The 27,117-nt window shown below is 46.3% G+C and overlaps 1 protein-coding gene across 1 annotated transcript in view; it reads right to left on the bottom strand.

Annotated features, from left to right (window-relative positions):
• Nucleotides 1-26,158, bottom strand: part of LOC115320096 (eomesodermin homolog) — a 104,511-nt gene extending 78,353 nt beyond the window's left edge. Inside the window, exon 1 of the mRNA XM_042287529.1 lies at nt 25,246-26,158. Coding sequence (XP_042143463.1) covers nt 25,246-26,080 — 835 coding nt within the window. The 5' untranslated portion in view covers nt 26,081-26,158. The remainder of the gene's footprint in view (nt 1-25,245) is intronic.
• Between the last annotated feature and the right edge of the window lie 959 nt (nt 26,159-27,117).

Raw genomic sequence — 27,117 nt, 5'->3', positions numbered from 1 at the left:
TGATGGAAGCGAGTCCCCTTTTTGCGGGAGTAATCGTAGCAGCCGTTGAAAAGGTGGCTGTCATAAACCCCCACTGGGAATTTCCTAAGCGACCTGTCGATCACATTGACATTCTTACTTTTGCTGCGCGATGTGTTGTCTCAACGTGAAAGCGGTCTGCGGTAATGTTCCTGTGTACATAATGTATTTCAAAAGCTATCATGAATAGAGACATATTATAATGTAAAGCATTAGATATTTCGCTTGTTACACTTGTTATCGAAATCTTGGTTAAAAGAAAGATTTGTCGCATGCTGCGTGTGGACGCCCTAACTGACACTCCTTGATTCAGGTTTAAGTAAAGTTCTCAGAGTTGTGTCCACCTGTCCATTTAGCCGGGGTCACACTGCTTATATATCGTAGAAAAGACAGTCTGCATACAGATTCGAACGCGAGTCACCGCAAGATCCGTTGCTTTGAATGCCGCATGGCAATGAGTTTCAGGAGGAAACTTGGCACGCGGCATTCGAACCACGGACATTGCGGTGACTGGCGTTTGCAGACTGTCTCTTGTATGATGTATGAGCAGTGTGAACCCGGCTATAGTGTAAAAATTAAGCTCATAATCAGATGTCGCAGAAAACGCTCTTTTGGATGAAAGATATAAGCTGATTGGGGATACCGAACACGCAAAAGATCATGCCCAATACCCTCACGTTGTTCTTATCTTTGAACCGGAATAACGCACACTCCGCTCTTTGCAGACATCGCGATGATCAGCATTCAGCGTGGTATCGCCACTTCTCAGGGTGAAGAAAAAAAAAAAAAAAAAAAAAAACATATTTGTCCACGGAGATTGATCGCGGGCGCTTGCTCCGCCTCTATACCTGTGTGGGTGAATTTTATTTTGGGGGGAGCGAGAAGGGAGGCCGGCTGTCCTATCAGTCCGGTTATAGACCCTGCCCCCTGTGCCTTCCTTACTTCTACAGCATTCGCCACACCCCTTTAGTCCTCTTCACCTTTCCGACCGAGTACACTCGCAGACATCGGAACAGGACAAGATGAACGCGGGTTTTGTAGCACCCGAGCTTTCGGACATTGTGTGACGTATCCGAGTTGTGCCCTCATTGTGGGTATCTATAATTTCGTGATAAGGCTTAGAAGGATCACGCCTTCATGTTCTCAACCCGTATAGTAAAGTACGCGATTAGATACACGCTTCGTGTCGCCAATGTCGACGCCGATTGGAGATTTACGCGGTGCACTTTTTGTGTCAGGCTGACGCCAGCGCGTCGTATAACAACGACTTGCGGATTATCTCGTCTCGCACCCCTGTGGTGTAGATCAACTATACCGGGATGACACCGCTTGTGTGTGCGGTCCGTGTAATTAGGTCGGAGCGAAGCAAATGTCATCTCACGTCCAAGACATTCAAGCGCCATAAGGAACTTGGACAAACTGACTGCGGGGGAAACATGGCATTTTACACTGCACATCATGTCAATGTTCTGACAGTTGTAGGCGCCCTCTCACTACACTCTAAAAGAAGCCTGCGCGTCTACTTACCCGCAGAACATTTGAAGAGCCAATCTTTGCGATCTATGAAATCAGCTCGGCAAATAATGAGGCGGAACATCCGTTTAGACCTAAGAAGGAAGTCTGCGCTGTGGCATTACGCAATGCAAAGCGTCAGGCTTGCATTGCGTAATGCCACACAGCGCAGACTTCATTTTTAGGTCGAAACAGATGTTCCGCCTCATCATTCGCTGAGCTGATTTCGTAGATCGCAGGGATTGGCTCTTCGACTGATTTGTGCTAAGTAGACGCGCAGGCATTTTTTAGATTGTAGAACGCACCTTCTCGCTTTGTGCCTTGGGTGCTATGAACGACATACAACAGTAGCATGTCGTCCACGCGTAGCTTTATTTCACTGATCTAATAGGTTAGTTATATTATAACCGCTCTTTTTATTTGTCGCACCTCCGTACGATAGATTCATCACCCTTTTCTAACCACTCTACTGTCCCCCTATACGTGATTTCTCAGTTAGCAATTTACCCTTTCACTGCCACATTCCTGCAATTACGCGGCGTCTCAGTTAATTTAATCACCTTCTGAAAATGACGTGCAACCCTGGAATTTCTGAAAGCGGCGTAATATGATGTGATAGTAAGCATCGTAAAACATGTAATTTTAAGCCCACAGGAGAAGAAAATTACGGCAGGCATCTTCTGCGGACGCCACTGGGATCGAAGGCGTAGATGAAATTTTGAAAAATACATTTTGGGCATTTACGTGGCTCACCAACGAAGAGCAACTTCCCGCCCCAGCGAAGGTCCGTGACGATTGATGTACAGTGGACGAGGGACTGAAATCTCAATTACACGACCGTAGCCGGGAATCCAACCCGCCAACACCCATGAATAGTGACTGCAGACTCTGAACCAGCCGTGCACTCGTGCAGATTGATGCGCTATGTGGAGCAACACGCACACGCACCGGTTCTTCAAGTGCGATGCACATGCCCCTGAATTGCGGATTCAAAAGAATGAATGTGCTGCCTGAAGGTAAAGCTGGTGATGAAGAATGCTCGATGTTCTCTGCGAGCCCCGGGGATGTTCAACTGAACACCGTTTGAGAAAGACCCGCAGTGCGTCGCCGCGTAGCGCATATAGGTATCATCATCGCTAACTCGTTGTAAAAAATCGCATCGCATGAAGCGTCTGTAAAAGCTGTTGCAGTGAAGCGGTGCTTCACTTGACGGCCACTGCGCTGAAAATTCGAGGGCCGAGACTGTTGTGTCGCTAGAAGTGATCGCAGTCAAATGGACACCGCATCCGACGTCCGGGTTAATCCTCATTCACTGCATATAGTGGAGAACTTGACCAGGACCGACTCTAGAGTAATTGACAGCTTAAGGCACGCAAAGCGCGGCTTACTACCGTCACTATTCTTGCATTGTGATTGGTTCTTTGGCGCTCTTATCGGCCAATGGCGCAAACTCATTGGCTAAGGCGCGATGATGCGATGCTTTGGAATTATTCGCCACACGCTGCCTTTATTGAGTTGTCAGGGACTATCCTCAACCTCTCAGACGGTGCGTCGCGACTCGCCTTATGCGGCAGTCCCCCAAATGTAACTGGAAATGTCCTGTGAAAGTTCGAAACTTTGCTGGTAAGCAGTGCACATAGGTGAAGTCATCAGTTGCTTTTTGTTGCACCCAGTTAGCATTGCGCGCTCAAGTAATGCAGCATCCTATGGGCACCTCCGTCGAATGTAACGTCCCTGTTTTTCAACGTGTACAGGCGCGGTAAGATATGTGCAGTTCTAATCATTTAACTGGAGGAGAAGCTACACTCTAAAACCGGTCCCTCATAAAAAACGCTGTCCCTCTGATTTTAGAGGGGACAACAATGCTTTCAGGGGGACAGCCCTTTTTAAGAGGGAAATTGAAAAATAAAATAGCAACATCTAGAGGGACACCAACATATTAAGAGAGACCAAGGAAACCGTTTCGTTAGTCCCTCTGAACAGGAAAGACAGACAAAAAGATTCACGCGTGTCCCTTCATATTAAGAGGGGACCGGTCCCTCTTAACTGGACCAATGTAGTTCGGTCAGGAGGAGGGGGGCAGGCGCACTAATCCACGGCAAAGAGTTCAGACGGTGCTAAGGCTTCGCGCCAATTCACGGAGAGCTGGAAACGGTCGTTGCCGGAGAGTCGCAAGCGTCATGCTGCTCGTTTGACTTCCTTCGGGTGAGTAATCCTGTCATATTGGCGCTTTTGTTTTGGGTGCATTGCGGGTGGGAATAACGAGCCATCAATATTTTCACGCTGGCTGTGAGATGCACGAGCTTTGCATGTAGAGTGAGAGTGTTCAGCTGTAGTCCGCGGACGCGGTCGCTTCCTGGATCTGCTCGTTCAGCTAGGACAAAGCGTCGCTAATCGTTTGCCCTGCCGTGAGCCGCAGGGCTGTCTTTCGCACAAAACACTTTTAGCGGGTTAGGGTGTCCCAATGTGTACGCGTCTGTGATATCAGACCATTTTCTGTCCGACGCTTTTGTCTACTTTTCAATTTCGAACGCGCGATCGTTCTTCTCCCAGCTCGAGCTGCTAACTTTGGCAGTGCTACGTCGGCATTTTATTACCGGCAATTTCCTGGTATTTTATCCGTGAGCGTACACTGTCGGCATCGAGTACTACAAAGGATGGCTTCACCCTCCCTAAGGCAAAGCCAACATAAAGGCACCCTAGCTGGGGCAGTCAGTGTTTGTAAGCTTGGCTCGCCGATTTCTTTCTCGGTGTGCACTCTAAATGCTTGAGGTTGACCGCCCGAGAGCGTTGATTGACAGAAACTATGTTGGCGATTTTGCGTTTGTTTGCCTTCACAATTCATTACAGCAATTTACACTGCAACGTTATGTTGTAGACATCGTTAGCGTTGCAGTGATTATGAACATTTTTTTCTCAAGTGGGGGGCGAGTAAAAACCCATAATGTGTGTGTATGTTTGTGAAAAGGGCAGGGGGATTGGACGAGCACAAAACAAAAAGAAGAAATAAAGGTTCTTTTTTCTTCGCGTGTTCGCGTTGCGTCGGCGTCGCGGCGTCTGGGGGAAGGGTGTAGCGGCGGCCAGGGAGTACTTTTTTATTTTTATTTTTTTTGTATTCCTTTGGCGTACTGTTTTGTTCGTTATATTTTGACGGTCGTGCCGGCACAGCTACCGGCTTTTTTTTTTTTTTTTGGCGCCGATTATGTTTTTGTTTTGGAGATTTTATTTATGATGTTTATTATGCTCTTTGTTTTCTGTAGCTGGCTGAATATTTTTTTTTCTGTGTCGTGCATCCGCGAAAAATATATAAACAGAAGTTTTTTTGTTTTTCTTTTCTTTCTTATGCGCTTTAGGGCTGGTGCGTTGACTGTGGGCGTTAAATGACTGACCGTTATTAACAATCTTGTTTTCAGAGTGAGGCAATGGCAACGAACGTTGACATGAAGGGAATCAGGCGGGGGTTCCGCTCGGATTGCTCGTGTAAAGAGCTCTACCGGGACCCTCTGCACGGTGGAACGCACCACCCTGAGTGGTGAGCCTACTGCGGCCACCCGCACACGGTTCACAACGAACTCGGTAATTATTAACTTTTTGTATTCCGGTATGTAGGTAGGCTCTATTTACGTTCTGCTGGCATATGCACTGCTTCTGAAAAAAAAAGAAATGAATGGCTTGCGGCGAAATATCTACAGAAATGTAATTTTTTATTTGATTATGTTGCTTTCTAAAACATGCGCTAGATCACTTCTGCAGCTTCGAGCCGCAAATTCAACCCATGCTTTCCAAAGCACATGGGGCTTCTAAAGTTCATCTACTACTAAATGCGTTTTCGTTTTGTCTTGGTAATACAGAAACAATTGATTCTCGTAAATTAATTAAAACTGAAGTCTATTCTCGTACCAAAAATTAATAGTAGCAGAAGTTGCGTCATAAGCTAATGTCACTCGCTATTTCATCGCATACAGATTGGGTTCCGAATCTTTGAACTGTTTGCACTTTAGTTTCGCATTTGTTTCCTATCGCCTGCTTGATAACAGGTGAAAGCGCTTCATTACCTTTATTCTAATTCCCACCCTCTGTATCTAAAGGAAAACAATATGGTCTTTCATTCAGCTAAAGGTGGATGCACAACTTCGGTTCCATAACACGATCGTCACCATGCTGGGAAACCTGGAGGAGGTAAAAGGGGCCTTCTGCGGAGACAACCCAACAACATTCTTGAACATTAAGAACATCCTCCGGTCTCGATTGGCCAGAAGTTCTTTCATCACCTATGGTATGTGAAAAAGCGAATGCAAAAATAGAAATCTAAGTTTGACGCTGACGCAATTTTTTTTTTTTTTTTTTTAAGAATTGCTGCTTGCAGGACGATTTTACCCCTGACGAAAAAGTTCCAAGACCCAAGACTTTCTTCGGTTCGTAGAAAGGGATCGTTTCTGGGAACTGGTCAGTGAAACTCACCGCTAGCACGACTATGGAGGGGGCACTAGTCATGTGCTTATGGGTGTATTACATAACGGGACTCTCCTACCCTGTGGCATGTGGACAAACCCTTGGACTCCTCTAGGGTCTGCTCGTTGAAAATAAAGTGTTTCGATTCAGTTTATGTCGGAGAAGCTCATAAAATCGCTTATGGTCGTTCAAAAACAACAGAAATTCTGAGCTTCTGCTGATGGCAAGAGACGCCGAATAATTAGTTTTTAATGCTATGAAGTGGGTAACTACGCTCTAAAAAAAAGCACAGGAATCTACTTTCCCGAGCCAGCACTTGGAAAGTCAATCACCGTAACTCACGGAAGCAGCTCAGCGAATCACGATGCCGAAACATAAGATTAGACCAAAAAAGCCAGTCCGAGTTGTGACATTAACCAATGCAAAACATCACGCTTGTTGTGCTTAATGTCGCAACTAATTTTTTTGGTATAATCATATGTTTCGGCATCTACATTCGCTGAGCTGCCTCCGAGAGTTATGGTGATTGTCTTTCCAAGTGTTGTGCGGGAAAGTAGACGCACGGGCTTTTTTTTAGAATGTACTTTTCTTTTTGTGTTATCCGCTAAAAAAAGTTTTTTATTTTTCCAGCACGATTGTATTGTTGTTGTTTATGATAGGCAAAATGAGTCACTCTGCAGCACGAAATTTTTTGTGTGATAGCTTCCAAGAAACGCCGATTTCTGGCGTCGTTCTAAGTCTTTTTTTATTCGTAAAAGCTACCAGAACATCGTTATAGAATTATTATTTTGATGAAGACATATCAAAATATTTTCTTGTGTCATGGCAAATAAAACAGTGTTTACCATTAAAGATTGTTACTGTTTTCTTTAACACATTGATTATGTTTATCAAACAAGACATACAGATCAAATTTCAATTCTGCTACGCAGCACAGAATAACTTTGGTTAAACCATATCAGCAAAAGTGCGAGAAGTGCGGTGCAGCATGTCACCTGACACTCAAAACGCGAAGGAGCAGAAATTGTACGGTACAATAACAGAGTTAACTTAAAGCCGGGGTCACGCTGCTTGTACATCATACAAAATACATTCTGCAGACATGTTCCAATGCGAGTCACCGCGACATCCGTGCTTTGTATGCCACGTGACAAAGTAACCTCTTGATTGGTTGCCTCGTGGCGTACGAAGCACGGATGTCGAGGCGACTCGTTTCGGAACATGTCTGCAGAATGTATTTTGAATGAAGTATAAGCAGCGTGACCCCGACTTAAGGGGGACTATGCCCCTGCATTTTAAGCGGGCCACCGTCCCTCCGAATTTAAGGAAGAAAATACCTAAAAACTGTCCCTCTTAATTAAGGGACTCTGATTTCAAATTTAAGGGAGACGCCGCCTCGCTTACTTTAAGAGGGGTGGTGTCTCACTTAATTAAGAGGGAGCATCTCCATGTAATATTAAGAGGTCTGTCGCCCCCCTTAAAGTTAAGTGGGAAAAAATCGAAGAAATGTCCCTCTTACTAAGTGGGACCGGGCTTAGAGTGTATATAAGCATACCGGAAAGGGTACAATCTGGGTATTCCGAAAATCTGTGTTCGTTTGGGGAGCCCAAAACACCGCCTTTAATTTGCTCCTTGCTCGCGTCGGTACGAATCTCACACTTGGCTCGCGTATATTAAACGATCACTCGCTTTAAGGGATTTCGGTAAACAGTCTTACCAACAGCCAAGCCGTTCATTTATCTCCCTAAGAATCACGCTTTTAAGAAAAATCGGACCTGCATCAGCTACGTTTGCCTTCGAAGCATCCGTTTTTTTATTTTTCCTCCTTACTCTCTGCTCGGCCTCTCTTTTTCTCCCTTTCTTCCGTTTAAAAGCGACACAAATCTGCACCTTCTGAGTCCACATCCGCTTTCGCCGGGAACCGCCTTTTCGGCGCGCACGATATCGATCCGCGTTGCCTTCTCTGCGGAAATGAAATTTAGTTTTGCACGAGCCACGGTTCGGGACTTGCTTTGTCACGCGTGTCAACTTGGCGTGAGGTCAGACGCACGACGCCACAAGTCTCGTGACCGTAACCCGCTGCAGATCCGAATGGCAATTTGCGGCATCGCCCGCCTGATATCCGGTGGCTTCCTCTGTCCATTGCACCGGCTTAGACCGCTTGTGCTTCATGAATGCAGGAAGACAGTCCCCCCGCGCTTAGTCATTTGCTCAATTTGTAAAATAGAGCGAAGGTTATCAGGGCAAGCTCTATATAAACCAAACTAGAAAAAAAAAAAAAAAAAAAAAAAGTCGCAAGCGCGAGAGCGCAAGTTCTTTTTAGTTCTACCCTCTGTCCACAGATGGCGGCACATTGGACAGAAGAAGCTGGATGGTGGATTCTGCAGCGAGTTGGCTCCGGTTCGATAGTGCGTTTCCCCATTCGGTTCTCAAGTAAAGCGCTCCAGCGGAGCTCAGCGTGCACTGAATGTGCCTGCCATACTTATGCAGGTTAGCGTATTAGGGCGTGCAATGAGCACGTGCACCGTCTTTCGACGAACGATTCTGTGAGTATATACCGAACTTCTGGTTTCAGACAAGCCGTAAAGGAATCTCCCGGAGAGGACCACAACGGCGGCCATAGTTTCGTTAAGAGACTTCGCTGGCTTTTTCAGTGCTGAAGGTACCTTCGCGAAACGTCAACTGCCATTTTGAGATACCGGTTTATTTCCGAGGTTAAGCTTTTTTTTTTTTTCTCTGCATTGTGCAAAGTTTACTGACGCGCGTAGGTTGTGCGTGCTCATATATCTGACGTGCAGCTCTAGTCCCGGTCCTAATCTGCTACGCATGGTCCATCTGGATCTGGTGCCCAAAAAGCACAAAATCACTCGATATGTTACGATATACCGCGGTTGATTTCGTTTCGCTGCTTTCTGAGTATACTTCACAGATTGGACGCCGCGCCCGCCGCCGGCTCAACCAACTTCTCGTTCTTGCACCAGTGACGATGATCAAATTGTGCACACGTTGAATACAGACTTATTTTCAAGTTTTCCTTTTTAGACCATTTGACTGATTCAGGTATTTTGCCGTTCAGACAGTCATAATTTGTTGTAATATCGGCTTTATCGATCGGCCATTCACAAATCCCTTGGGAAAATGGCGGATGAGTCTGTTTTGACGGTTGTATTGGGAATGACGGGTGGCTCAATCCACAGGCTTTCTGTGTGCCGTCTGACGCTTAGGTCTACGCCACCCATTGTCCAGCAAAGACGATTTCTGGGCGACGTCACGGGTTCAGTGTTATCGACACAGGGGCTTACTGCTGTGGTCCTGTTCGGTGCGTTCGGGGATGTATGAACGCGTCCGTGCTGCCTCATTCTTCCATTTCGTTGCGTGGCACACTTCGTTGATGAAAGGGAGATGTAAAACTCTTAAAATAGCGAGACAGAATAAAACTCTGATGGAAGATTGAATTGGTGCGTGAATTGTCCGAATAAAGGAGCAATAAAGCTTTCACACTTCCAAAACGAGTTCAATAAACAACGCGACACACGCGGATCATCACTAAACGGTGAATGTGGCGGCCTAACGTGACACATTTCTTCTGATTTGGTAATATCATAATCCAGACAGGTAAACGCATCTTCGGCGTAATTGCATGCATTAATCCTAATTTCCGGAATTCCACCTGCATGAACCGCTTTCGGTCTTTGGTTTTACCACGGTTGGATATCTGTTCTACAGTTTGGAATTCTTTGGGTGTCAGTCAGGCACTCAGCTTGGAGTGTGTACAGAGACGAGTTGTGGGCATTGTCTACGATCGCCATATTGGACGGAATGTTTTTTTATGATTTTGATCTTGTTTTGGCCACCCTTGGTCTATCGCCTTTTTCGGCCAGACGACTAGTTCGCAATATGGTGTTTTTATATAAGTTGCCCAATGCTGTCATTGATTCCCAGATGTTATTGTGTAGAATCTCAATTCATGTAGCCCAACAACAAAATATATCCACGCCTTTTTTTTTATTCTTCTTACTTAGAACCAGACATGTACGTAACGCGTTACAAGTAACGAGTTACTTCTACCTAGTTACTATATTGGGTAACGAGTAACGTATTTAGTTACATTTTTAGAAAAGGAAGGAGTAACGTATGTAGTTACTTTTAAAGCCAAGTAACGAGTAACGGTATCTCGTTACTTTTGAGGAGTAACGTGTACAACACCGCTTAAAAAGCCTCGTTTTTATTCTAGCCTGAGTATGCGTCTATTGCGAGAACGGTCGGTTGGCAACCCGAAAAACCACTAAACAGTATGATAGTACAGCAACGTATATTGCTGAACACGTCAGTCAGACAGTTCGACTGACGTGTCCAGCGATAAACGTTGCTGTATACTGAACTTTGCAGCTGGGAATGTCCTCACCCAGCGAACACACTAAGGATCGTTGGTTGAACCTTCTAGAACAGGGTACAGACCGAATGTAAACCCGGAGGCTGCAAACACGGGAAGGCACAGGACCCATTACCCGCTGTCCTCAATGAAGGCGCAGTTCCCGAAGATTCACCAGGTCTTCCCGAAGCACAACCCTACCGTTCCTTCTAGCGCGTCGGTAGAACGACTCTTCAGCTTCGCCGGAGATGTATTTTTAAGGAAGCGGGGAAACATAACTGATGAAAACTTGGAGAGGCAGCTGCTGCTTAAGTGCAACGATTACTAAAAAGGAAACCATAAACCATGAAACAAGAACAGTTGTGTATTTGGTCGTCAAAGTAACGTGACAAGTAACTCGATCCTTTTGATGTAACTTACGCGTTCCTTTTGAGAATCGGTAACCAGTAGCGTATTTAGTTGCTTTTTGAGCGAGTAACGAGTAACGGTATTTAGTTACTTTCTTTGGGTAACGTGTGCATGTCTGCTTAAAATATAGTTCACCGCTGACACGGGTGATGCTCATATACGACAAGTGGTTTAACCCTGACGTGGACTTTTCCATTTTTTTTTTAAAAAGTTCAAGAACAGTATAATACTAAGGATTGTTGTATAGTAAGTAAATTTTAGTGGTGTCTCAGTTCGTGCAAGTGTAACCCTCATAAGGCCCTAAAGCGTTTTGGGACACACTACGGCTGGGATTGATTGATTGATTGATTGATTGATAATATTGGGGGCATGATTTTTTTTGTCAGTTTAGCGGGGCGCGAATTTTTTGAACTGCGAATTTTGATTTACCGCAACGATCCAATTATAGGGGAGTGCCACACTATACCCTGAGCTATATTTGACCTGAACGAGAGTACTGAGTAAAGTGGATATTTGGGCCAGTTGGTTCATTGCAAGCAAAAAGCGCCGAAAAAATACAGGGACACAGGCGAAGGGAAACAGGCGCCTTGTCCTGTTTCCTTTCGTCTGTGTCCCTGTATTTTTTCGGCGCTTTTTTGCTTGAGAGTACTGACCTCGTCCACACCATGACACCTTTTTTAACTCCTCTCCCGGATAATTGCAGACGCTAAAATAAATCAATAGCAAATAAAACAAGGCAGAAAGTTGCTATAGGTGTACAAGGTAACAGCGAACAGGAAGAGCGCCAACGAAGAAGCACAGACACGACACACCAGCACTGGAGTGTCGTGTTTGCGCATTCAGCTCCTGAGATTCCCTTGATCTCTTTTTCTTTCTCCCAAGTGCAGAGTAGCCGGCTTGTGCAATGAGCCCAGGCTAACCTCTCTGCCTTTCAGCTATCTCTCTCTCTTTCTTTCTTTTTACCCCCTTCGTCTGTGTTTTTGTGCACCACTATTTGCCATGATCCAATGACGCAACATACGTTCACCGTCTATAATGCATGCACAGCATGATACAAGAGAGTTTCGAAAGCCATTCGCGCGAAGTGCCTTTAAAGCGCGGTGCGTAAAGTGCTGCTACAACGTAATTCTGTTAAAGCGCTTCGCCACGCACCGGTCAGCGCCTGACGGCTAGTTTACTTCATTATTTTTAAAATGTGTATATCATAATTTAAAATCGAATGTAATATAGGAAGAAACTCTTGCTGGTTGGTGAGAACTCAAGTTACTTTTTACTTTTCATCTCTTCAAAAAAAAAAAAAAAAGAAAAAGAAAAAAAAAAACGCATCTCCAAGTGGTGAATGATGTTGATTGGGGAGAAGCTCTGGTGGTGCTTGTGTGCGTAGACGGTGAGCCGCAGCATGCCGAGCCTTTCGTTCGTTTTCATCCATGTCACGCTGCGGCACCGTGCGCTGCGGTCAAATGCTCAAATGCGTATATAACCATGTTCCATACCACACATTCTCTTTCTGAGATGGATGACAACGAACGAAAGGCTCGGCATGCTGCGGCTCACCGTCTACGCACACAAGCACCACCAGAGCTTCGCCCCGATCAACATCATTCACCACGTGGAGATGTGTTTGTTTTTGTTTTTTTTTTTTTGCCCTACACGAGCACAAGAGCACGTGCTCACGTGCTTGCATGTGACCCGACGGCGGACGGACATACGGACATGGCTAGCCCCTAAGGAACTTCACCCCTAAAATGGATTTTTCCCTAAGGGGAGTTCGCCTCATGCGCGCAATCTACTCCCACATACCTGCGAAGGCTCGCGTGCGCTTTGGAAGGAACGGGGACACGAAAAATAGATCCAGCGAAGTGATTTTTGTTATTTCGTTTAGAAATACCATGTTTTACAAGCATGTCGGGATATTGCATACCTTTTGAGCAGTTCACATCTGTGTACCTCACAAAACGACTCCTTGCAGAACGACGGTGGCCGCTATAAATGCTATCGCAACAGTTGGATCAAAAATATTCTGTTGCTATTGGCGACGTGCGCGATCGAAAGCGTCACTGCGGTCGGCCTTCCACGATTGGCCGAATGCTGACTATGACGTCAGGAAAGGATTTCTCATTGACGACATTAAGAACAATGCAAGAACTAATTTTGACGGTGTTGGCAGTGTTGCTTTGAGAGTGCAATGATTTCAAGCTTCCACCATGCTCATTACGAACACCATCAAACTTGTTGTTCGCAAGGTAATGACGTCGCGAGAGGAAACCACAGGATGGCGCCACCAAAACATTTCGCCGCTAATAGTATATTTAAACAGCCTTGATGTTGGTACGCCTCCACGAGGGACCGGTCTCTTAGCTGTAAATGAGGAATTTAGCCAGTGCAGTGCAACCGCTAACCTAGGGTTTTTAACGTGCACCACGCAGTAGTGTCGGTACGAAACTCATCCAGATCGAAACGGGCAGGGGGTGGGGATTGAACCCAGGAGGTTCTGCAGCGCAAACTTTCGCTCCTCCGAGCTGAGACGCTCGGCCACCGATCCCCGCCATCTTATGTTATGCGTTGAGTCGTTCGTAAACAGATATGGATCGCTCCAAACGAATGTTATGACGTGGTAAGTTTCCTAAACATGATGTTTCTGGGAGAAACGGTACGAATAGTTTCGATGTATATAGCTCTTTCGTCTGTTTCCCGCGTTCCCTCGCGGTGTAAGTTTGGCCCGCCACGAGGTGCCATCTTTATGCAGAAAAGGCACATTGAACCCGTATGGAGGTTTAATTCAGGGCTCGTTTGCTCGAAGATGATTAAATTTAACCGCGGAATAAAGTTAACCGCAATTGCATGCAAGGGAATTGCGTCGCTCCACCATGTTTCCCCACCCTCCTAAATCTTCTAGTCACGCGATCTAAAATTCTCCCTTGCCCAGCAAGGGGGAATTTTAGATCACGTGATTGGAAGAGTAGGGAGGGTGGGGAAACATGGTGGAGCGACGCTCCCAGCAAGCGTCGCTCGCTTTGGAACATGCAGTCGCAGCACTATCGGGTATGTTTGTCAGCAATGAATGCTGCAAGATCGAGGCTTTCGCTTTGCCTCAGCTCAATTAAATCGCAAAGCATGAAGAATTATCTCGCCCCATTTATTTTGTAGATCGTCTTTCGATTTGGCCGTTCCTAAGGGGACGCGGTAATTGTTGACATGGCAACATCTTTGGAACCTTTAGTAGATTGTCTTGACTCAATCGGCCAGGCATTGATGGCACGCAGAAGCAGGCAGCGCGATCCTATTTCCGCTGGAGACGAAGTATGCGATTTTCATTTTATGAAGATTTTATGCACAGTTCTTACATGCTGGCCAACCATGCTGCCGGAGTGCCGCCCGCCTTTCACTTCTCACTTCTTCATCAACTTTTTAAGCACTGAACTTCGTCGTCCTCTTTCGCACTGGGAAACGAAATTTCGATGAGGCTTGTCTTGACTTCAGACAGCCAAACACTGAATAATTTGCCAAACATGAGTTCATTCGGTGTTACCTTACCAATTATTTCTACCACGAGCTACAACAAGTGTTTCTTAACCTAAAATGTATGCCGCGCTGCGTCGCGAAAACACGGCAGCGCGCACATTTTTCGGAAAGTTTTCCCCGAAGGCCAATTTTACTTGCTATGACGAGTAGGTGGCACGAGCTACCACCGATAATAAAACACGGAGCTATCGCGATCGAGCCCTCGCCAAACTTAACTATACTTGTACGTACCTTGTAGGAAAGGGCGGCTAACTTTTTGCCGCAGTTAATGTTTATTCGGCTTCAAGCGAAAGGGCCCGGATGGCATGGTGGTGATCATAGACACGTCTGCTCTTGAATATAAGATTACACATTGCCTCGTTAATCGAGCGACAAAATGACACAACCAAAGTGCCCGTCCATAGATATTGCGATGGAAGGAAGAAAAGCTTCAAAACTCGTTCGGCAGCTTCGCCGTTTCGTGCCGGGCTTGGCCGTAAACCCTGCGAGCGAACAGAGAACTATAAAATACTATTTTGTCATTTTCTCTTTGCTCACAGTATTCCTGCACAGCAGTGGCACGTCAAATATCCTGACTGCCTTCCTTTCAATTGTTTCTTTATACACTTCCTCGAATGGCATGGTATGCATATTGCATACGACCATATCACTGGACAGTAACCACCCCGCTACTTAGTCTGTTTCGGGAGTCCTCACAGTACGCGTAAACACGTGAACGTGGAATAGAACGACTATATTCCGATAATGTTTTGGTACTTTAATTAAAAAAGACGTGTTTTTAGTTGGGCATCTCGTCTTGTGTTCCACGATCGTCAAGGTTTGAAGTTTGTCTTCTTACATGCGTACATAACGGTATCTATTAAAAAAAAGACCTGGAGGCAGTTTTGGCACATTTCCGTGGCATGAAGGGAACTAAAGGGAAGACCGAACCCATAAACGATTGCGAGCAAGGCGACCGGCCGACGCCATGTCTGCTCGTGCGAAGAAGCCTGTGCAATTGCAAGCTTGCTCAAGCTATGTTCATGCGCAAGCTGCTGGTGCCCCACGTGCTAGCGCGCATGGGGTACCGGTCGGGGCGCCATGCTTGCAATTGTCTATATTAGCCAATCGGCTCTTGGCGCGGGGGAGGATGAACAGTCCCATGCAAGTCGGTCGAGTCGGCGCGGTCCCTTCAATCGCCCTATCGAAATGCGCCGTAGTTCACACTTCCGCTCCGGATACGATAATCACCAAAACCATGTTCACGAAGGGAAAAACCTTTGTCCAACCCTTGTTTTTCGCGGGCCACCTATCTCGTGCTGAGGCCGGAGCACAATGCGAGACGCGGCTTCCTGTTGTCGCTGCTGATTAGCCTCAGCCTGTAATCAGCCTTTCGCAGAGAGCCACGCATGGTTCGTTGGTTACAGGAGCCGCCTGAGAAATTACTGGATACGAGTCGAGGTGTTGGTATATACCTTTGAAGTGCTGCGTGTTTTCGGATAAATTCGAAAAAATGCGAAAAACACTCGCTGGTAAATTTTCCGTCGAATCGGATTTATCCGAAAACACTCCGAATTTCAGGGTCCCAACGACAAAATAAAAAAGATAAATACAAAAAGACGGTGTTTTACAAACGCATTTTCTAAGAGGACAGGGTCTGCGGTCCTGAGGAGAGGCCACTTCAGTTTCCTTTGAAATCTCTAACTACAGTGACAAAAGAAGTTTGCTTTTTAGCTCGTCAGGTCTCTTTCGGGACAACGGGTTGTGGCCCCGGGCTTTGTTTATTTTTTTTATTTTTTTTTTTTAAGTTTTAAAAATTGGGGACACTAAAATTAAACTCCAAATTCCAGAGAACCATGGGAACTCAGCAAAAATAAACTCCGAAAAAATCCCCCGAACTTGTAGCGAAAAGTAAACTCCGAAAAACAGCCTCCTAATTTCACAAGTAAACGCCGAAACTGCGGAATCCTACTTACAAGTTACAAATCATAGCATAAACGGCCGAGCCTTTAGCCGACATATTGGCGTCCGCGTGGTATGCGAATGTGCTGCCAAATCCCGTGTACACGATATGCGTTGACGAGGGGGGAATGTCTGTTCCGAACGCGATATTTCGGGAGGCATGATACGTCGGTCATTTCTCAAGAAATGCACAGTCATGGCAATGCTGCGGATCGAATGATGGAGTCTCAACGATGCGTTACGTCAGTTTTAGTCCGAGACTCGGGGAAGCGATACTTGACTTCATTCTCATGCGTGGCGCTGTGGAATGATCAGCGTTAGAAATGACACATGTGTGCAGCTTCAGGTATACTGTGCCGCGGGAAGATCAACATCAAAATTTAATCTTTACGCGAAAAAAAAAAAAAAAAAATAGAGATTTACGGGTGCTTTTTGTTAGGTGTCTGGCACATGTAAGTAACGTGTTACATAACGAGTTACTACCGATAGTTATTTTTTTCGGTAACGAGTAGCTTATTTAGTTACTTTTTTTATGAAAAGGAACGAGTAATGTATCTAGTTACTTTTAAGGCCAGGTAACGAGTAGCGGTATCTCGTTACTTTTTGAGGAGTATAACGTACAGCAACGTTAAAACAGTGTCATTTTGATTCTAACCTGAGTATGCGTCTACTGCGACAAAAGAAGATGGGCAACCCGAGAAGAAATGACTAAACAGTATGACAGTATATAGACCGACACGCTGTTTACAAACAAGCCCGCGTTTGCCCACACCAGGCGTGGGCACTGCGCATGCGCAGAAACCGAATTCGAGTGAAGCGAAGCTGCTGCGCATGCGCAGTGCCGTCGACAGCGCCACCGCAGCTGCATGACGTCAGGGACGCGTGTTGGTCTATAGCGACGTTAACCGCTTAACACGTCAGTCGAACTCAACAGCTGGGAATGTCCCTCACCCAGCGAACACAATAAAGTCCGTTGGTTGAATCTTCTGGAATCGTGCACAGACCGAATGCAAACCCGGAGGTTGCCAACACGGGAAGGCACAGAGCCCATTGTCAACTTGCAACTTTAGAAGCAGAGAGAACAAAAGGGCGAAGGGAATTCCAGGTTCACCAGCTTTTCCTGAAGCTCAAACTGCCGTTCCTTCGAGCGCCTCAGTATAGGGAGTATTCACTGGACGCCATATTTGAAGGCGATGTTTAGAGCGCATGCTCGGAACGAGCTCACGTTAATAGGCTGCTAAGACCTGCAATCTTGGTGGTGCGGAATGCACGTGGCGAAAGAACTGTGGAAGCACGCCGTCAGCACGCGCTCAGCGGTCGCGCACACAGCTATGGCCGCCAGTGAATACTCTCTATAGAACGACTCTTCAGGGTCGCCGGAGATGCATATTCTCAAGTGTAAGCGGGGAAACCTTACTGATAAAAACTTCGAGAGGCAGCTACTGCTAAAGTGCAGCGACTGCTGAAAAGTATGCAATAAGCCATGAAACGAAAGCAGTTGCGTATTTGGTCGTCAAAGTAACGAGAGAAGTAACTCACTAGTTTCGAGGTAAAGTAACGCGTTCCTTTTGACAATCAGCAACGAGTAACGTATTTAGTTACGTTTTGAGCGAGTAACGAGTAACGGTATTTAGTTACCTTTTTTTTTGGGGGGGGGGGGGGGTAACTTGTACGTATCTGGAATCTGGTGATCAAATAGTTTGACTTGAGTACAGTTTCCCCCAGGCTATACTTGCTTTTATGAAGACGATGTGAGCAGAAATAAATTTACCCGAACTCAGGAAGCCCGCAAACGGCACGGAATGGATGGAAGAAGTGCGATACTTGTTGAGGACGGTATCGGAAAAGACAGTCGAACAAAATTTCAGTAAATTTAAGAAGCTATGGGATTTTTATCAACATCAGTATTTCGTATATCGTCAAACGATTTCCGGAAAAGAAGAGTTCGGCCAGACGAGACCACCATGACGTGACTGTATGCCGCACCGAAAAGGGATCGCCTGAGAACGAGGCAAAGACATCTCACTGAAGGCGACTCCTTCCCGCAACTAATTGTTACTGTTGATGAAACATGCGTTAAAAACTTCGAACCTGATTTGAAATCGCAGTCAAGTGAGTGAAGAAGTCCATCATCCCCACGACCGCAAGCATTTCAACAAACACAATCGGAAATCGAGCACATTATGATACGCGTGCATGGTCATCTTAGCGTCATCCTGTTTAATACTGTAGATGGTGCATTGCCCCGCGTGGAACGTGCCAGAACGGCCTATTACCACGAGGTCCTCACAAAGCTGCCCAGAAAAAAACGCACAGCAACTGATGTGACTTGCTCATGCAGGAATTGGTCATTCGTGTTGCACGACAATGCACGCATGCACGTGGCAAAGGTGATGAGAGATCGTCGCTCTGCTCCAAAGTAAAATTCTCAAAGAAAAGGTTACTTTGGAAGCAATTCAATCATCGGGGCTCTCCTAAAAAACAATATATGTCTCCATTTTTTTTTTTACCCTTGAAACATTGTTGTTGCAACTAATCGGGGCGGGGGGGGGGGGGGGGGGGGGGGGCATTCGGATCAACTTTTGAAAATCACTAAGAGAGATTGCGAAACGGAATCACTACCCATAAACTAGAGCACAATTGAAAGGGATCATATTTTTTTGCTTATTAAAAATACATAAAATATGTAATCGTGTGCGTTATTGTATGCAACATACTTCTACGTAATAATTGTTTTGTTTCGCATTATAAGGGGAGTGGGATGGCATCAACATTGTACGGAAAACGACCGCTGCATTGTTTACATGGGGTCAGTCTTATCCTGGGATCACGCCCGGTCGTCGTCCCATCAAGGAAGAGGCATATCGACCGCGAGCACCTGACCGCCTTGACCGTTGGACGTCGGTCTCCGAGGAACATGAATGGTGTGATGGATGGTGCCCCACACAAGAACGAGATCGCTTCTTACAGATCGGTGTTTTCCCTCGTCCCGCAGGCACGGCCCCTCCTGACACTTGCGCGCCTGAACAAACCATCCGATTTAGCACGTGCTGAATTTTCGGCCTGATACGCTCAATTAAACCTGAACTTTCGGGTTTACTGACTTAAGCTATAAAAATACAACGCATTATAATGAGATGTACTCAACTCGCGTATATATATATATATATATATATATATATATATATATATATATATATATATATATATATATATATATATATATATATATATATATATATATATATATATATATATAGTTTTTTCCGTAAGTTTTTCACCGTTTTAATATTTTAAGTCACTTCTTTTAATGAGCATCGTCTTTCAACTTTGAGCCTCTTAGCGCGCCTTCGCCTCTCCGAGGTATTTCTTTTCTTTTTTTGTATGCATAACCGCAAGCAAGTAAATAAACGAAAAAAGAAAAAGGCGGAGGTGCGTTATTTGCGTTCATTAGACTCGATGATCACACTTCATTCAGGGAGGGAGCGTTCCCCGCCTCGGTCGTGCGTGGCCCTGGCAGTGTTTACTCGCTGCCTGGGTTCATGTCTTCGCACTGGCGGTTATTACTCGGCTGGTTGCGCATACAAATGACCCACGAAGGTCGCCTTGCTGCCTCAGCACTCCCGTGAGAGGCCTGTCTGCACCAACGGCCTGTCAACGAGACACCCTCGTTTGAGTCGATTTCATTGAAAGTGCACGCTGTGCGATACAAGACTGCATGCTCTCGGGAGCACGTTACAATTCTTCGGGAATTCCGATCCCGAGTCCTTATATTTCTTTTCGCTGCGATGCGGCTCGCAAGCTGCTTATTGTCTCAGAATGTTTGCGTTTGATACCATCGTTCTTGTATATAAAAAAGGGTAAACGGTCATTTATTCAATCTACCGTGTATTTGCGTCGAATGAAGCTGGTTTTAGGTTCAGAGCCTGCGCTGATATGTGTGTGTGTACGTATGACACGTTTATTAGCCGGCATGCAGTGTATGTCATCGGATGTTCGTTCATTTTTTCCTTCGTTCTAATATTTTTGAGGGCTTCTAAATGCAGAGGGGAGCAATCCCCGAAAGAATCTGAGTTACCGTTGTGCATGATCAAGCCACAATTCATGTTGGTATCGACTGGTGGAGGATGCTGTTCGTTATAAGCGCTGCGCAAACCTCATTGGACGTTTTTGAATTCTAGATTACGCTTTAAGAGAGATCAGTTTTGGGAAAATCATACCAAACTGCACGATCATGGAGTCTCACCGAAACGGGGGGGAATAATGACGTTTTACGACTGCCGACAGGTACAATGGTCACGGTCTAACTCTGATGCTTCATTGAAAATAGTTGTCACGTCGTGTATCACACGCCCTTCTTCCCTTTCCCTTTTGCGTGAATAGGAAACACGAGTTTGGTAACTAAAATAAGCTCAATCCGCCTCTTACGCTTTCGTTCGAGCATATGCGTATAAACAAGGGTGATCACGATCCCGCTGGGCATCAAACACCTCCATTCGTTAATCCGCTGGTCTTCGTGAAACCCAACAGATTACTTAATTACACGGGTTCCGAGCACAAAACACTGAGCTCCTCAGCACCGAACTTTTGCATGGCTCATCTATATGGGTATATCTCGGCCTTCGTTTACGCGGCCGGCCATACAAGCGGTCAGATGTGGCAAAAATAAAATTGTGTTCTAGAAAAAAAAATTGTTAATATGTTGCAAAATGAAGGCCTTCTTTGGAGGTTCAGAGCCCCCCAAAACGCAATCTCCGTGAAACTGCGTCGGTTGCAGATTCTCTCGAGTTTCTCCACTATACGCTCTCCACCAATCGTGACCAGAAAATCGGCTTTCTTGACACTTACTGTTTGCACAGTTTCAGAATCCTGTCTTCGCACGCGCAAAGTTTATGTCCAACGTATACACGCAATAAAAGAACACGCGAACGTAAATAAATATCGACGGCTTCGTTTTATAGTCTATTTAGGGATCTCAAAGTGATTCCCTAGATTCGTGTCTTGGAGGATGCACAATGGACTCTTGGATTGCACAAAGCAAACAAGGAAAAGAATAAAGACGGACAAGGAACAAAAACACGAGAGAGCTCCTTTTTATTTTTTATTTTTTTTTTCCCGCGTATGTATACTTTTCTTTTTAAAGTTTTTTCGTGATTGTTGAAAGTGGTTACAGACAGCCACGGGAGAATCATGTGCGCCGCTCCCGTCCGGTTTGTATATATATATATATTTATGTACTCACTCTGACGCGGACAAGCGCTATGCATGCGTGTGATGTATATGCCATTGGGCTCCGACAATTGCACGTCGGAGCTATACGAAGTTTCTGGGCTTGTGTGTACGTTTGCGTCAACTGCCGATCCAGTTCGGCATCTAGAAGCGACCGTAAATCTCCGGAGCAATTGCGACATTTTCGGGCGAAGTCTCCTTTCTATTGTTCGTATTTCCGTATTCTTTCGCCCTTTCACCGAAGGGGTGGACATTTTGAGATGTCAATGGTCTCATGGAGGCAATGCCGCGCGATCTGCCTCCAACACGGGCATGTTGGGAAGTTGGAGGCGCTCAGGTCTGTATATATGCCAGTGCGCCCGCTGTGCAATATACAAAAAACGCAACGGTGTACGTCCGAGGTCGGAGAGCCGCCATGTTTGGGCGCCGTTCAAAAGCAGGATCACCAACAGGCACACGAGAACGAAGGAATCAGAATCAGTGAAGTTCGGAAAAAATCGGATAGTTCTGATGGTTCTCCAACCATATTTGCCACTTCGTAACACATATACCGTCTGTTTTAAAACATCGTTCAAAGTAGAAGAGTTGCGCGTATGAAAAACGTATAATAATGTATGTATAACCCCCGACATTTTTTTTTTTATTTGCTGGTTTATAAAAATGTATTGAGTCGACAGTCATTTCCCGAGCTAATGAGTTGGACGAGTGTCGCTTTCGAAAGGGAAACGCCGTATATATGTTGTACCAACTCTGAACCGCCCCTCAGTCCGAACGTTTTGGGTGTTTGCTTAATTGCTCTGCGATCGCAGTCTTTTTTTTTTTTTTTTCGCTAATCGTTAATTTGTTTATGTAGTTCCCCAGAAACCGGCTCCGGAGCATGCAGCGGCCCGCGTTTGGTCTCCACCACTTTGTACAAGCGCGAAGAAATCTTATTATCTTCTCACAAAAAAAAAAATAAATAAATAAAAAAAAAAAGGAAGAAGGAAAGGTTTGCGAGTTAGAAAGTGCGTCGTTGCATGCCATTCCGATTTATTACACCGGCCTCGTTAGAAGACATATGCCATAAACGTCATGAGCAATACCGCGACGGTGATCTTCAATGATTCTCATTCAACTGGCGTTGCTTCACAGGTCGTTCCACATGCGTGCATGCAGGGAGACACCCTTGTGGCATGTTCGACAAGAGAGAGAGAGAGAGTCAGGGCGAAACGACTAAATGAAACTCTGAACGCGGAGGCGGAAGGGAGCGACTGCAAATTGGAAGTACACTCAGTGTAAATAAGTTGCTGCTCCGCCTGTCGACGTGCCAATTACATACCAGCATGGCGGCGTCTGGGCGGGGAGGCGCCCGCTCTGCGGCTCGGAAAACGATCGTTTGCCATGTCCATGTAATCGGTGTGGTAATGAAAAAACTTGTTAGAGACAAACGAAAAAAAAAAAAAGTGGGTGTTGAATTTATATATATATTTTTAGCCGAAGTGAGACAATCGGACAAGTTATCTGAGAATTCACAAGCGCCTTTTCTCATTCATTGGAGGATCTGGGGAAATTGGAATTCGAAAAACATTGGAAACACAGCAGTATTTTTTTTTTTCTTGTCTAAAGATTTGTAAATGCAAAAAAAAAAAAAAATAATAATAATAAACATTTAAAAAAAATTGCGGGGATTTATTGGTTGAGCAAGAAAGAGAAAATTTTTTATCATTTTCGTTTGTATACAGGATTCTCAGCCTGCATGCGCAGGAATAAAAACAAAAATCCTGAAAATCATTGGCTGCAAAGAACTATAGCGCACAAATTTTCGTGATTTTTTGTTTTAGACCTGAAAGTCATTTAGGCAGTGATAGGCAATTTTTAAATGCGCATTTCAAAAAACAACTTTGATAGTTTTTTAGTGAATTACATATTAGGGAATGCATTTGTATATTTAAAAATTCATTGCTGAAAAATGGGTATTGATTGTAGTTCAATGCGAATCTGGGCTCTCCGCGATGTGTTTTGGATCTCTTGATCATAATTATTGGCACGGTTTGATCGAGAAACAAATTTTAGCAAAATTCCGTCAACATTTTTTTTTTAATGTTTTTGATTGTCGTGTCATATTTCACCCTTTGTTCGGGCAAGGTTTTTACTTCTTTTTTTTCTTCCTCAGAGTTAAATTTAAGTTGCAGACGCCCAACTATATATGGAAGTCAAATGTATTTGGAGAAGTATTTCGAGCAGCTCTCACTGCATTTGTAGTTGGTTGCCTTTTTGTAAGTATTTTGGAAATCCCTGCGCTGCAAGAAGGAAATACTTCATATATTTTGTCCTGCAATTCATTATATGCATAAAAGAGGGAATCGAATTTCTTTCAAATAGTTTTGTTTGTAGATTGCTTTGTAGTGGGAATCACTTTTCTCTAAACATTTTGTCCGTGAGAATTCACTGGTTGAGTGTGAACCAAATTTCCTCACCTATTTCTGTCTGGCGACGAATTCGATGCTGAACAGAGGAAATCGGATTCCTTCAAATATTTTTACCCGGGGTTTCATTGATTGCAGGAAAGGAATCAATTTTACGGATATTTATTATTTGAGTATTGACTGCAGAGAAGGAAACAAAGTTCTCTTTTTCCTTGTTTGTTTGCCGGAAGAAGTATAGCTGCACAGAAGAAATCGTTTTTAACTTATTTTCTTTTTGTCCTGTTTTTGCTGGGGATATATCGATTGAAGGCACGGGATGTATTCACTTGCAACATTCTTCTCCGGAGATTCAATGACCGCAGCGATGGAATCAACGTTCTTCGGCATATTTGCCCGAAAATTTATCGGTTGTATACAGAGCAAATATATTCTGAGAATATTTCTGCCTGATTCCCGAATGTCCACAAACGGTTCAGCTAAGAGAACTCGTTATAAGATCCGTCATCTGCAGGATGATCGTGGATAACGTATGGATGGGCGGCAATGATACTGATATGTGAGCACTGAGAAGTGGTTTACAGACCGAACCGCGCAATTTTTACAATATATAGCTTTGGAAACACTCGGACAATTTAAATACCGTCCACTTGAAGTCACAGGTCAGAGAAAGATTTTTCACTCAAGCTGCGAGGAATCAAGAGTGCTTGCTGTCAGTCGCTTTCGATTTGCGGACTTTGTGCAATGACTGATCCACAACACGGAGCAGTTGATAACGTCACTCCAAAATGCAAATTTGTCCAGGTCACGATCAGACTGACATTGGAGAAATCGGAGCAGCGGGGTTGTTTCGCTCTCAGGGAAAGGAAGTTTGTATATCAGCTGAGCAGAGACGCCTTCGGAAGATACGCGGCTCGCGAGATTCGTGTATCCAGTCGCCCAGAATCAGCCGAGAACTGGGGGCTTCTCAGGAGACCCCCAATTTACGGTCACTGCCATCGCGTTCATTACGACGAATGCCAACATCAACGGAAGACGGTCATCAGGAACGTCTCGACCGCGACGCACGATATACATCCTGGGCACGACATCGGTTGGCACATGGCTCGACAGCTCGGCCGAGGGCCCCAGGGGGGAAGTCGTCCTTGCGCATCCCGTCCAGGTTCAGCACGCGTCGACGACACACGCGGAAAGGGGGGTTCGTAATCGCCAAGAAGAAAAAAAAAAAAAAAAAGCTTAGAAGAAAAAGGAGGTTTGCGTATCCGATCTGCGCGAAGGTCTCGGAAGGAACCCTGGTGTCGGGCGCGAGCGACGGGGAGACCGCTGGTCCAAGCGAGGAGCACTCGGACGGGGGTTCGACAGGAGGGGGGGCCCTGCGGGGCCACTCACCGGCGGGGTCCGCGTCCGGCGGCGCGTCGCCGTCCGAGAAGTCGTTGGCGCTGTCCGGGCGTGGCGGCCTGCGGCTGCCGGCGATGAGCGCGTCGATGGAGAAGTCCTTGGCCCTCGCCGACATGGGGCTGGATCTCGCGGCCGGGGTCGCCAGGGTCCATTTGCGCGGCGAGCGGGGCCGCGGCCACCATAGAGCCGCAGCAGCGGGGCTTGGGCCGGCCGTATCGGCGGCCACTGCCGCCGGGGCAGGGTCCGCTCGTGGCGCCCCTGTGCAACCCAGGAAGGCAACTCCTCCCCCGACCGAGAATCGGGCACACGAACGTCCGGGCAGCCGCGCTGTCGCCAGGGCGTCCGCGCGGACGCCGAGCTCGCCGCGCTGGCCGCCACCAGGCCCCTCCCCCGCCGCCGCGGCTTCCGGGGGGCGGGCTCGACCGGAGGACGGCCGACGTCGACGCGCCTGCCCATTGGCCGTGTTGCGCCCGGGGCGAGGCCCCCCGCCGCCGCCACGACGCCTCGTGCCCGCGCTCGGCGACAGGGGCCGCGGTGATTGCGTCTCGGACCAGTCTGGCCGCGCTCTCGCCGCTCGATATCGATTGCGGGCTGTGTGGCCGCCGCCGCACAAGTGGGCCCGGGGAGTCGCCAAGCCGCAGAGCCCGGCGACCCCACGAGGCCCCCAAGGACGACCGGAAAACGTCGCCACGCGCGCGGGGGGAACGCGCCGCGGCTCCGCGCTGGGGCCTCGACCCCGGGCCTGCTGGCTGCCGACTCCCCTGGCCTCCGACCTGCCCACCCGCCGCTGGAATCGGTTTCCGAGAGCACGTGACGATACATCCATGCTACGCTGCAGTGACAGCGCGCGAATAGGGAGCCTTCGGACGCATCCGGCGTGCGAAGGCTCCCTACTTGCGATCAACCGCTTATCTGGACCCCGGGGAATGACGCCAACGCTTGGAACTCCTCCCTAGAGTCCGGGACTCTTCGGATGATTCGATGGGTTCTTAGGGATTTTATAGACGGTTTCCCTATTTCGGGATATCTGGGGAAAGTGGGATGAACTTATTCGTTCCTGGTTGCTATTCATTCGCAACTTCGTCATCTTTACTGCAAATGACTTTTCGGACACGGTGACACAGCAATACGAGTTCTTGCCCACATTTTTATTGCCTATTGGTTTTTCTTGAACGAGTCCTTAGACATCTCATAAATTGAACAAATGATCGTTTTGCATTATAATAACAAATGAATGGAACAAACCCAATTCAATAAGAAGCGAGACGAAATTCGGACTTCTGAGCGGTCCGTCATGCAAAGATATATTATTTGTGACAATCATAATATTATTGCTTGAAGATAGAACATATGGGTCTAAAATCTGCCTATACCTCCGCCATACTCTGACTCCTCTCTTCCTCGGTCGTGAGAGTCTTTCCGCCACCAGTCAGACATAAGGAGGTTTGATGTTGGCGCCATACTTATCTCTATAACGGGGCACGAAATCCCGAACACCCGAAGCCATCTTAACCGCGCGTGACGCTTCATAAAAAAAAAAAAAAAAAACGCTCAGTAACGCAGACCACCGGCGCGAGTTCACCGCTTTGCCAAACGAGCAACGTACTCCCCAAATATCAAATGCTTGCCAGATCGCTGTACACCGAGATGGGAGCGACCAAGCGCTATGCAGCTATCTTTCAGTTGCCTTGCTTTCAGCGTCAGCTCGCTGCCATCAATGGTGCTTGTAGTGAACGAGCGCACTCGACGCTGACATGACGAGCGAAACATCGAAATACCCCTGGAGACGGGTATACAGTGGTGACTAAGAAACGAAGCGATACCGAGAGCACCGAGTAATACTTAAAATAAAAAAAAATTAAA

This window comes from Ixodes scapularis, unplaced genomic scaffold (assembly GCF_016920785.2).
Source record: "Ixodes scapularis isolate PalLabHiFi unplaced genomic scaffold, ASM1692078v2 PGA_scaffold9__187_contigs__length_104089568, whole genome shotgun sequence".
Taxonomy (NCBI): domain Eukaryota; kingdom Metazoa; phylum Arthropoda; class Arachnida; order Ixodida; family Ixodidae; genus Ixodes; species Ixodes scapularis.
Note: the sequence above shows the minus strand (reverse complement) of the source record. Positions and strands in the feature narration are given on the sequence as shown.